The 12,772-nt window shown below is 45.9% G+C and overlaps 1 protein-coding gene across 2 annotated transcripts in view; it reads left to right on the forward strand.

The window, feature by feature from the left end:
* The first annotated feature begins 4,577 nt into the window (after positions 1-4,577).
* Positions 4,578-12,772, forward strand: part of GNS (glucosamine (N-acetyl)-6-sulfatase) — a 465,071-nt gene continuing 456,876 nt past the window's right edge. Inside the window, exon 1 of one of the 2 annotated variants that reach the window (XM_069629767.1) lies at positions 4,578-4,846. In XM_069629767.1, the coding sequence (XP_069485868.1) occupies positions 4,685-4,846 (162 nt within the window). In that variant the 5' untranslated portion in view covers positions 4,578-4,684. The remainder of the gene's footprint in view (positions 4,847-12,772) is intronic. The other variant, XM_069629768.1, reaches the window with a different exon arrangement.

The raw sequence follows: 12,772 nt of genomic DNA on the forward strand, positions 1-12,772 counted from the left end.
TGCCTCTTTCATAGCATGCTCTCTGACCTTTTGAATTGCCTCTTTCAAAGTATACCACTTTGTTTCCTCGCTAGGCCAATCTGTGGTAATGGGGTATTTACGGTTACATGCTTGGGCTGCTAGGTGCAACAAAGACACCTGTGAATCGTGACCATTCTCATCAGGGGGCGACCCTGCCCTTAAGACCTCCTGTACATTGGTGTCAGTTGACAAGGGTAGAAAACGCGGTGAGTCCGTGGAATCTACCAACAATCCTGCAGCGCCCCCATCTAGCAACCTCACCATCAATGTCAATAAAGGTTCCCCTGATTTTTGCCTCAAACGGGTAATAATGTCCCCAACCTCCTGCTGGGTGTAATCCTCCAGCGTGGTTAAATCCACAACCCCGCCTGCAGGATTCTGCGGGTGGGGCCCGGCTTGCCGTCTTCTAACTGGCTTAGCCACCACTGTCTTCTGCTTAATTTCCGTTTTGGGGTCTGACGCATTTGCTGAACTGCTCTCTGGACTGGTTGAGTAAAAAATATCTCCATCCCAATTATCCGGATCTCACACCGGCGGTAGCGATTACAGCTGCCACCTTTCTTTGGTTGACCCCTCCCCGTCTTTTCCTATACTTATACCGGGCTACTCTGACTGCTGCCCTCTCGGCCACAGCCTGGTATGTGTCAGCCTTATCTTTAAAAAGTTTCATTTGAATCTGCTGCATTAACGCAGTCTGCCTTTCTGCAGCCAGCTCTCTTTCCAATTGCAAAATCTAATTTTTCATTTCCAAATTCCTTTGATGTATTTTCCTATAGGCATGCAGGAGGCCCCAACCCCGCCTACCCAGTGCAGTGCATTCCCTTCCCCTTTCCACTGAAACTTGTTGTAAGCACAACATTACATCAGACGGATCAGCATCTCCCAATCCCTGATCCCATGTTTCACTTAGCCCCGTGCCGCATGCCCACACCTGGGCCAATTTATCACATGGGCTCTTAGCCCAGCCTGGAATGATAACATTAGAACATTCACCGCCAGCGGGAACACTCTTTTTCCTGAACAAACTATTCATCATTGGAATACTGTACAAAACCTCTTTATATCTATATATTTTTTCCTTTCCACACTGCAGTCACTCGCGCAGGCACGCACACACCAAAAAAAAAAAAAACAGATTAACACAGTCCAACACTCGCTGCCAAATTACTTTCGCTTGCAATGTAAACAAAGACTATCTGCGTTCAAACAGATTCTTTAATATTTGCAACAATTCATCACAAATACCCTGCTCACAGCGCCAAAATGTATTGCTCGCCCAGAGTGCACGGACAGTCATTAATCACCAGCGCAATTGCAGAGCCAATACTTTAAACGCAGGTAGACAACGCAATGACTTACAACCATACGCACGCTTAGAAAATAATGAGCACTTATACGGCTATTTATTCAAAGCTTGGAAGCAACAAGTGATAACACAGAAATAAATTACAGAAAAGACAGAGAATTCAAAAGAAAATACATCACAGTGGGCGTAACTGAATCCCTCATCTCACCAGAAGCGGCTGGAAGACCCCGATAACAGCCAGGCCGAGAGCACAACAGCCCACAGGTCTGCCGGACAAAGGCGTCCCCCTTCCGACTGAGGTCTTTGTGCTTGTCCCGTCTGACTGTTGAGGGGTTCCGCATATATGCACTCTTCAAAAAGGGGTGGTAATTTCTCGAACCTTCTGGCAATGCACTTGCGCATTGATGGGCAACCGTTGGTTGCCAGCTGGGTCAACCGACAGTAACCTCAAGGATAAAAGCGCTTCCCTCCTCCAAACGCCATGGAAAACAGTCCCATAACTCATCACAAGACATAACAAAACCAGCTTTCCCAGCAGAATGTCCTTGACTGCATACCAGGTTTGGAAAGCATGTTTTCTTCAGCAAAGTAAATTTAGCTCTCCGCAAAATACGTACAGCTTTTCACTGAGGCATGAAGTAAATATACATACTGGCTCTGAGTTCCCCCAGAATACACTGCGCACCAGTGCCATGTTTTAGCTCAAGCATAACAGCGCAGTCATCAGCCCGCTCACGCGACCTGCGCCTTTGCACATGACAGAGCTTCCACAGAAAGCATGAGACGAGATAGCGGATGACTTTCTGGGGCCTCTGGAAGGGGGGGGATTCACATTTGTAGCAATGGCTGAATACTCTTGATTTCCGGATCTACAGTTGGTACCCTCCACGGCTGCCTGCCACACCATACCGGCGCTGGACAGAATGTTTGCTGCATATGGGATACCATGAGTTGTTAAATCCAATAATGGAACGCATTTCACAGGGCCAAGACTTCAGGATTTTCGTAGAATATATGGGCTTCACCCACTGACGAATCACACCCCTATGGCTGCAAGCAAATGGCACGGTTGAACACTTTATGAGCAACGTTAAAAGGAATGTAAAAATTGCACGCTTGTTGGGAGAGTCAGTTGAGAAGATCCTATATCAGCTATTGGATGACTATTGCAACACACCTCACAGTACCACTGGAAAGGCACCGTCTGAAGTAATGTATGGGCGGAAAATACGCACATCCCACAAGTCGGAAACCACAGGGAAGAATATGTGGAAGACCGGGAGATGAGGGAGAAGGATACGAGTGCCAAGGAAACCAAGAAGGAAAAAGCAGATGTGGCCAGGAAGGCTTGGGAAAAAAATGACTTAAGAGGTGGGGGGTGTTGAATAGTGCACCAGCCCCAGAGGCAGAAACACACCATCGCTTTCAACGAGGAACCCTTAACAATCACACATGTAAACAGGTCGCTAATCACAGCTGAAGGAGAGAGGAGAGCGATAACCAGAAATTCCTCACACTTCAGGAAAATGCCTGGGATCATCACAGCAAGTATATCAGCAGAAGAGGCTGCCCCCCCAGGACTGGGACGTTCCATATGAAGGTGATGGTGAGGATTCTAGTGAAGAACAGGTCAGTTCACCTATGCGGGAAATAGTCATAGACAGTCTGATGTAATGGAGAGGCCCCAGCGAGCGAGAAATAGACCTCAGAGACTGATTGAAGATATGAACTGAATTATATATACCTTTTTGTTAAGAAAAGGGGGGTTGTGACGTCCTGTGATGCCGGCGCCCATGTCCCATGTGAGGGGTAGCCAGGGTCAAGGGTGGAGGAGGTGGAGTCAGGGATTGGATGGAGGGACACAGAGAAATAAAGTTGTGTGTTAAACCCTCTGAAGTGTGCGCTCTTCTTTCATGGTGCATATGAAGGGGAGCTTTGTGGGTAACGTGTGGTGAACGAAGGTCCACTCAAAAGAACATTAAAAGTTTAAGACTCTGGAGTTTTTTCTTTCCATGATGTTATTAATGATTGGGGAGGTTGTCTGTTGTATATAATTATTGATTAAGTTATTGTTACTTATATATCCTTCCTATTTTAAACATAGCAATCATTGTAGATTCTTTATAGCAGCTCTGTGTTAAATGATTTCACTGATGATTTATTTTACATGAATTTGTTTTCACAAATATATCATTGCAATACTGTTCAATTTAAGTGGGCTACTTTTTGACTTTCTATTAAGAAAGATTGGATAAATACACTGGAACCCATTTTTTACAGATATTGCTAAATAAAGCCCATTGGTTCTTAGGGGAATGGGCACTCTTGTGACTTACAAGAATGCTGTACATAAAAACACCTTGCGAGCACTCCTGAAGCTAACCATCTTGCATACATCGCTGTACAGAAAACAGCTCGAGGAAGTTTCTCCTTGCCATGTTCAGAAAGTCCTTCAATCTTTTTTTTAATGAAATTCTGAGAATTGTAGTTTTGTCGTTCCAACTTTAAATGCATGATTACAATTCTGTGAACTTTAGTGATGTATTCCTCATTTTTAAATGCAGGACTACAAGTGTCAGAGCTCCAGGAAAGAAATCAGGGATGGAGGAAATTCGAGAGCCTGCAAAAAAATCTGTTATGCTTATTAAAAAAAATAAACCTTTCAGGATTGCTTTTCGGAAATATTTTGAACTAACTTTAATTCGGGATCTATTTCCATAATCCTAGTGTCCCTCCCTGGTAATCCAGGGCCCCCTAGCCTAGATACTACGCTCTCGGTCTCTGCACCTGCCAGGGCGCCTGGCTGGAGAAGGAGTCACGTTCGGCTGCTCAGTATGAAAACAAACATAGACATAGAAGACGGACACACATGGCAAGCTACCTGTGTTCTTTATCGTTGAAACATGAAAAGACTGCTCAGTGGGAACAGCAAGACCTATGACGTCTCCGTGTTGTACAAAAGAGTTGAATTAGTTTCTTTAGCAACGTAATACAGAATTAACTGTGAATGAGTTTAACGATTATACTTTATTATACATTACAAATAACCATACTTATTTACATTTAAAATACAACCATACCATAACCATAACATCTGTACTCATGAGTTATGGAGTATCTTAATAAAATATATACTTTTTATGTTATGCGTTTGTGGCTTTGCTATTAACAAACTATGATGTTTCCATTCAAAGATGGCCGCCTCGTTTATCTGTGCCTTGGCGGGGGGGGGGGGCGATGCCGCGAAGCGTCTATGCTATTTCTGTGCAGGCTGGAGCCGGGTGTCTCTCGGTCACGTTACTTGACTGGCAGTAGCCGTATCCCCGGGTCCAGGACGCGGTTCCCAGCAGACTGAAGATGCTCTCCTCCCGCGCCCGGCTCTGTTTGGAGTGCCTAGGGACCATTGTCCTGGTTTTGCTGTACCTGCAGTCAGGGGACGCGACCCGTAGGGGGCGCTCCAGGAAACCCAATGTGGTGCTGATTCTGACAGATGACCAGGATGTGTATTTGGGGGGCATGGTAAGAAGTTCTTAGCGTCGTGCTGCTGCACCCCTAAGGGCTGGGAGTCCGTACAATGCAACATTATGTATTTGCTTGACGGATAACCTTGGCATTTGGACGTAACGGTACGCTCACAGCGTTTGGGCTTTATTTTTATACACTTCTTTATTGATAAAGGAGAATACAATTTATTTATTTATTTTTCTAAAAGTAAAGGCTGCAAGTTTATTTAAAGTTCAAAACGGTGTGAAAAGCAAATAAGAAATATTTGCATTTCACCACAAGCGAACAGCTGACCAAAGATTACTGGTCTTTCTTTTTTTTTTGCTCTACTTTGTCCCCCCCCCCCCCATCCCCGCCGCCTCCTTTCCTCTTTTGCGTTAAGTTCCCAGCCATTTGTCGCAATGGTTCTGCAGGGCTGTGTGGCTTTCCTGGCTTGGGCTGCAAGAAGTGCTGATACTCTGTGTTCTTGGGATGGAAATGGGGAATTATCTCTTATGTAATGTCTTTAATTACACTTCTGTCTCTATTGGTGGTCTCATTGCATATGGTCCTGTAAGAAATAAAAGTGGGGTGTCATTAGTAGGACAGCAAGAGAGGCAGATGATATGTGCAGGTCAGAAATAACCCGTTCCCTGTGTGTTTTTGTTTCGGGCGCAAAGGCATAAATAAGGGTTGTTAAGCTTAGGATACAGATTAGACGGTGATAAGGACAGCTATGGTTACAATGCTGTAAACATGAACAGACAAGCAGAGTGAAAAGGTGCATACAGGAAATTTACAGGAATAATTGTGTGGCACATAAATAAAGCAGAGCAAATGTACAAAAGATCCCAGAGGGATAGCAGTGAGGTATGGTCAGGCGTCATGTTCCTTTAGCCAATGAATGAGACTGGATTTGAATTTAAGGTAAGGGAGATCTTCCCTTAAAGCAGGGGGAAGGGAGTTCCAATATTGTGCTGCTTTAACAGGGAAGCTGCTCCCACTGGATTTAGTGAGCTTAAATCTGGGTACTAGCAAAAGGTTGGAATTGGCTTTTCTTAGGGGGCGAGAGGCTGTTTGTCTGGTGAATCTGTCTGAAGTATTGTGGGGCTGCGTGGTTAAGGCATTTATGTGTCAAGGATGCAGTTTTGAGGAGGATTTTATCTTTAGTGGCGAGCCAGTTGGTGGACCTCCTAATGTCTGATATATGGGCATTTTGGGGGAAATTTAGGGCGGCTCTCAGGGCATTATTTTGAAGGGTCTGTATTTATTTGTTAGTGCCTATATATAGGGCGTTACAGTAGTCTAGTTTAGACAGGATAAATGCTCTCGCTAGGGTGACGCAGTTGTTGGGTGAGAGGAAGGGCTTGGCTGCTCTTATGAATTTGCAGGTGTAGGAAGTAGCTGAAGCCATGGCATTTACTTGTTTACCAAAGGTAAGCGTGGAGTCTATGTAGACGCCAAGGGTTTTGACCACCTTGGCCACAGTAATGTTGTTGTCAATTATGAAGGATGCATAGTTGGGGCGTAGTTTTTTAATGTTGGAGGATGTGCCTAGAATGAGGAGTTCGGTTTTGTCATCATTCAGGCATAGACCATGGGAGGCCATCCATGCCTGGATGATGAGGTAGACTCTGTTCACAAAGGCCAAATCCTTGTCATAATCCCCCGTCAACAGGATGAGGATCTGTGTATCATCTGCATAATTAGTGTATGTGATGCCTAGACCGTCTAGATCATCGAAAAGGGGCTTTGGGAAAATATTGTACAGAGTAGGAGATACACATGAGCCTTGGGGTACGCCACATGTTATAGGTGCAGGGTCTGCGGCTGCTAGAGGAGAGAAAACTCGCATTGTCCTGTTATCTAGGAAGGACTGAATCCATGCGACTGCCTCTTGAGAGAAGCAAGCTGCCGCGACCAAATGGTTGCATATTGTTGAGTGGTCTACCAGATCGAATGCAGCAGAGAGGTCGAGGAGTAGTAGGAGTGACGTCGTACCTTTGTCTATTAGTGTGTCTATTTGTGCCTTAAGCATTTATATGTTTAGTAATGAAGGGCGAGAGTTCACGGGCTGCGTCTTTTATAATTTGGGCTGGACATGGGTCGCCCTGGCAGTTGGATGGTTTGAGGGTGAGGATAACTTTCTCAACTTCTTTGGTGGAGACTTTGCGAAAGTGGAAGCGAGGGGTGCCTGATGTGGATTGCGGAATAGGTAGAGTGTTCGTGGCAGACTTAAAGGTGGTGCCGTTGCTATCAGTTTTTGGAGCAATTATGGTAGCATTTTTGTTATTAATCTTCGCCTGGAGCGTTGTTATCTTGTTGGCAAGGGCATTTTGTATGCTTGTGCACCAGTTCTTATCCTTAAGGCATGAGTCGGGAGCTTGGATAGGGCATTCTACTTCTTCAGGATGGCGAACAATTCTTTGGTGTTGGATTTGCCTTGCGAAATTCGAGAGTTGTAGGAAGTTTGTTTAGCTGAGATAATTTCTTTTTTGTAAAGGGTAGCTAATTTATTCAGGTTATTTTTGTTGATGTCTGCAGGGTCTGATCTCCAGATTTTTTCACTTAGACGTTTCTTTTGTCTGATATCTTTCAGAAGAGGTGTGAACCAGGAATTTAGGTGTTGGCGGGGTTTGCTCTTTCTGATCTTCAGTGGTGCAATAGCGTCCAGAGAGGCGAGCATCACTTTGTTATACATTTTCTATCATGGTAGCTGGGTCAGACTGATCTGAGATAGAGTTTAAAGTAGGGAGGATAAGCGGGATGAGATTTTCAGGAGTGATATATTTTTTATTTCTGGTAGGTGCGGTAGGAGCTAAGATACAATTGTTCAAGGGTGGTGTGGCTTCTACGGTGAAGGATACCAAGTGGTGGTCGGACCAAGGCTGAGGCATTATGGAGGTGATAGTAGTTGGGTAGTTGTGTTCAGCAATCCAATCAAGGGCCCTTCCTTTGATATGTGTGGGTTCTGTAATCTTTTGGGTAAATCCTAGTTCCTCAAGGAAGTTGTTAATCTGTAGGGCATTAGGGTCTCGCGTGTCATTAACTCCAAGGTTGAAGTCACCTAGGATGAGACATTGAGTGGAGTTTTTTAAATTGTTAGATAGTAAGTTCATAAGGTCTTCCTCAAAGGAATCCAGGGGGCCTGGTGGTCGGTATATCGGGTGAATGGTGATAGTTTGATTGTTGGCAATGGTGAGTTTGGCCGTGAGGGATTCACAAGAGTTAGTATTATGGGGTATGGAAAGTTTTAGCGTTAAATTATTTTTTAACAATTCTAGCAAGGCCTCCACCTCTGGGGGTGGTGCGATCCAGACGTATAAGAGTATAGTTGTCAGGAATGGCTATCGTGATAGCTGGGCCTGCTGCGGGGTGGAGCCAGGATTCGGCGATGGCCAGGAGATCTATGTTTTCATTTTGGATTATGTCTGCTATTTCAGTGGCATGGGCTACCATGGAGCAGGCGTTTATTAAGGTGCCTTTTATGCCGGATAGGGTAGGTAGAGCAGAAAGCGACTTAACTTTGTGTTGGCACTTCGGGGGGAGGTGGAATCTCTAAAGAGTCAACAGTTGAGTTGTAGTGGGTGTTGGCCATAGTTATCTGTGTGTGGTGGAGTATTGGTAGTATGCAGGGTGTGCCTAGGGTGATTGGTCGCGGGCTGGGCATTGGTTAGAGAATCATACATTCTTGGGAGTCTAGCACGAAGTTTGAGGTTTCGCTGTTGGAGACTGCAGGGTTTGGTCGCCATGTCGGCAGGCTGAGGAGGTGCACTTCCATGAGGTGACTGGTTCTGTGGCTCAGACATGTTCAAGTTGTAAAGGGTGATCAAATTGAGGATAGTTCTAAGTAGAACAGTGTAGGATAGTGGCAAATACATATTATGCTCGTTTAAGTGGCTGGGAAGCTGGCAACCTGAATGCAGCTTTGATACAGGCAAGAGTAGGTAGCTTTACTAATACAGGCAAGAGTAGGTAGCTTTACTAATACGGGCAAGAATAGGTAGGCAATGGTTGGTAATTAATGGAGATATGCAGGCAGAATACAATCGGGATAATGGCTGCTATGAGGCTAATAGTTGCATTACAAAGCAGTGGCCACTGTGGGGTTGGCAAATAGGCACAGTGGGCAGCAGTAGGCTACCAGATGAGTAGTTACCCAGTAGTTAACCAGAGAGGGCACAGTGGGCTGTATCAGGCTGGTTCAGGATTATGCACTGTAGACTGTGTTAGGCTATTTCAGAATTCAAAAGACATTCCAAATAGTACGAGGGTGCGTGAACCAGCCAGTGCGCAAGGGTGCAGGCTAGATGCACAATACAGTATGGTGTTCAGAATATCATGGGCTATGTCAGAATTCAAGAAAAACATTCAAAATAGCACAAGGGTGCGTGAACCAGGCAATGAGCAAGGGTGCAGGCTGGATGCACAATACAGTATGGGCACAAATGCAAGTTCGAGTAAAATCGAATGGTTTAGAGTAGTTACAGGTTGAAGGCTGTATACAAGAATCGAGTGGGGGAGATAGTACAGCAAGGCACTAGGGTTGCATGCTAAATGAAGAATAGTTACACAGTAATGTGAGCGCAGCTGCTGAAGGTAGGGAATCGTAAGGATGTCACAATGTGGTCATATTCGAGAGCCTTATAGCAGGTTAGCACCTTATCACTGTATATAGACACAGAGGACACGGGTCTGCACGGTGCTGTCAATCTGCTTTCAAAGTGTTTGTTTGAGAAGCTTGGAAGTATGTTAGGTATTGGGAAGAGCCCAAGGTCTGTTATGCTACATTGCTTTGGGTTTAGTTGGTCACTGATGTTAATGTTAAAGGATATTTATACCCCGCGCTGTCACCACCGGAGTGGTCTCCTGACGTTCTAGCGGCTCTGAAAGGCAAGAGGGTATAGGGTAAGTTAGTAGGACATAGCGGGACAGAGCAAGAGAGCTGTGGTGTGCGGTTGGCAGCTTCAGTTAGGTTTACAATGTTCGCTTAGCTTAGTTGTATTTTTCGGTTGGTAGCCCTGTGCTGTTGTGCAAGGCTTGTTGTGGTGTAGTGAAGTGAGTGCGGTTTGTTTTGCTTTAGGGGTAGGGTTGTATTTAGTTCAGGGTTTGGTAGGGTTGTATTTAGTTCAGGGTTTGAGAGGTGTATGCAGAGCGATGAGTTTTTCTATTAGTATGGTTGGTCAAAGAAATTACTAGCTAGACGGGACACATAATCAGATCTACAATTCCGTCCAGATGTGACGCAAGCTAATATTCACCCTCCTGTCTAGATGTGACGTATGATATGATATGATGTGGTATTTATAATGGGCCTGTACACGATTGTTTCTAGGTGCAACAAGACAAGGAGGGTGACACAAGGGAGGACAAAATAACAATCTTACTAGGCCTTGTGTCATTCAGATCGCGCAAGTGCGGGGAAGACGGAAGGGGAGAAGTGCCAGGGGGAGGGCAAGGGGGAAGTGGCGTTATCTACAAGCACATCCAGCAGGTGGCTCATAAGTGCAGAGAGCAGCCACTGTAGGGTTGCAGATAAAGACCCTTAAGTTCTGGTGAGCCCGGAGGCAGTGCAAGGGCAACTGGACCAACAGGAGCCTGGGCCCGAGTTCAGAGGGTGACCAGTGCGCAGAGCAGTCAGGTGCATCAGCAGGGGAGAGGAAGAGAGAAAGCGGAAGCGAAAAAGGAAGGTCTTGAGTTGCCTCAGGAGGTGGTTCTGCTCAAGTTTGAGAGATGCAGGGAGGATGTTCCAGAGGGAGGCCCCAGCTGAGGAGATAGATCTGCCCCCAACTCTCTGCCTGGAGAAGCGTCTGACCCTCAGAGAGTTGAAGTTGGATGAGCGGAGAGTTCGAGAAGGAAGATGGTTTGGAAGCGAAAGTTGGAGGTAGAGTAGTCCCATGTCCCAGAAAGCCTTGTGGATGGTGTAGATGGTCTTGAAGTTGATCCTTGCAGCCAGGGGAGCCAGTGAAGCGATTTCAATGCTGGAGAGATACGATCCATGAGCTTGAGGCCAAGGAAAAGTCTTGCAGTCCTGTTCTGGATAAGTTGTAAAGGTCGAAGAGTAGAGTCAGGAAGATTAGGACAGAGGTTGTTGAAATAGTCCAGCTTAGTGAGGACCAGAGCTCTGGAGACAGTGAGCTTCTTGGGGGGGGGGAAATGAGAAAGGGATGAATTCCTCTGAGGAGGTGCAGCTGATAGTTTGACTTCTTAGAGACATCAGAGATGTGAGGAGAGAAGGAGAGAGTGGAGTCGAAGATGACACCATGTTTCTTGGCCTCACAGGAAGGAGCAGGAAGATGGCCCAGAATGCGCAGCCAGAGAGGAAAGGAGGGAGCGGGTGTCCAATGAGAAGGCTCTCGCTCTTACTGGCATTGTAGCAGAAATCATTGGCGGCGCACGATTCCTGAATTGCTGCCAGACAGTCTGGTATGAGAGAAGAAGCAGAGGTGGCTGAGTGGAGCCTGAATGAGAGCTGAGTGTCATGTGCATAACTTTGAAAATTGGAGCAGAAAGTAGCGATGTGGTGGGCAAGAGGTGCCAGGTAGTGCTTAAATAGACAGGGAGAGAGGTTAGACCCCTGTGGTACACCACAAGTAGAGAGAGAGAGAGATATAGAAGAGAGAAAAGACCCCAGTTGGACCTGAGTGTTGGTCACTGAGAAAGGAGGTCAACCAGGCTAGGGCCTGATCAATAATCGGAGACGATTGAGCAGGATGGCATGGTTGACCATGTCAAAAGCAGAGGATAGATCGAGGAGAATGAGGACAGAAGGGAGATTAGAGTCAAGATTGGAGAGCAAGACTTAACGGGTGTTCAGGGGAACAGGTTCCGTGCTTCTGGCAGCTCTAAAGCCAGACTGGTGGTCATGGAGGCAACCAACAGATTCAGTATGTAGATTAAGCTGGGAGATGGCCAGCTTTTCAAAGAGTTTGCACAGGAAAGGAGTGATGGAGATCGGGCGATAGTTAGCCGGAGAGGAAGGATTGGCAGAGGGCTTCCTAGAAGGGGGTGCACAAGAGAGTGCTTTAGGGGGGAGGGTAAATTTCCAGTGGCAAAGGAGTGATAGCAGAAATCGGCCAAGGCTGGAGCAAGGCCTATTCATCCCCCTCTTCAAGAACTCGAGAACCAGTGCTTCCAACTTCAGGGTCGCAACCCCCAAACTATGGAACTCCCTCCCAACTAACATTAGTAATGCACTTCCCACATCCAATTCAAGAAATTGTAAAAAACCTGGCTTTTCAATAAATTATAAATCCAATATATGAGGTCAGTACATAACCTCTGAAATGCCATTTCCTCTGTTGTGTATATACACTTACTTTGACTCATGCATCCCTTTTTATTGTTTATATATGTTGCTATACTTTGTGTACAGATTTGTTCCGCAAAGATGAGTTTGTTTTTTCCTTATTCTGTGATACTGTATATTTACCCTATGTAACCAGTAAGTAACCATTCTGTAATGTAACTTACGCTGTGATACCTCCGGGTTTGGGCGTATCAACAAATGCAATAAATAATAAAATAAGGGTGGCGATGTGGTCCTTGATTGTTGTGTATGAGCGGGGGTGAACCTGCATTGACAAGATTTTCATAGCTCAGACTTGTCTAGAAACGTTGTCGGGGTGATCGGGGGAAAGAAGGAGAGAGGAGGAGGAGAGACGGCCTCTGACTGGCCAGGAGTGGTACAACAGGAGGTAGAGGAAGAGGGGGTGGACAGGATGCCCTGAGTTTTAGTAGTGAAATGAGAGGCCAAGGCTGTGCAGAGGGCATGGGAGGAAACTGGAGAAGTAGAGACTGCAGCAGGATTGGCCAGCTCCCTTGCAGATTTTGAAAAGTTTATCTGAGTTGTTAGATGTCGCAGAGGTATGGGCTTGGCTATAGGCTCTCTTCTCGGTGAGGACATAGTCTGCACTGCCTTTGGAGCAGGTGGCAGGCCAATTTGTCAGGGGGTGCGGCCGA

This window comes from Ambystoma mexicanum, chromosome 12 (genome assembly GCF_040938575.1).
Source record: "Ambystoma mexicanum isolate Mex_15411 chromosome 12, UKY_AmexF1_1, whole genome shotgun sequence".
Taxonomy (NCBI): domain Eukaryota; kingdom Metazoa; phylum Chordata; class Amphibia; order Caudata; family Ambystomatidae; genus Ambystoma; species Ambystoma mexicanum.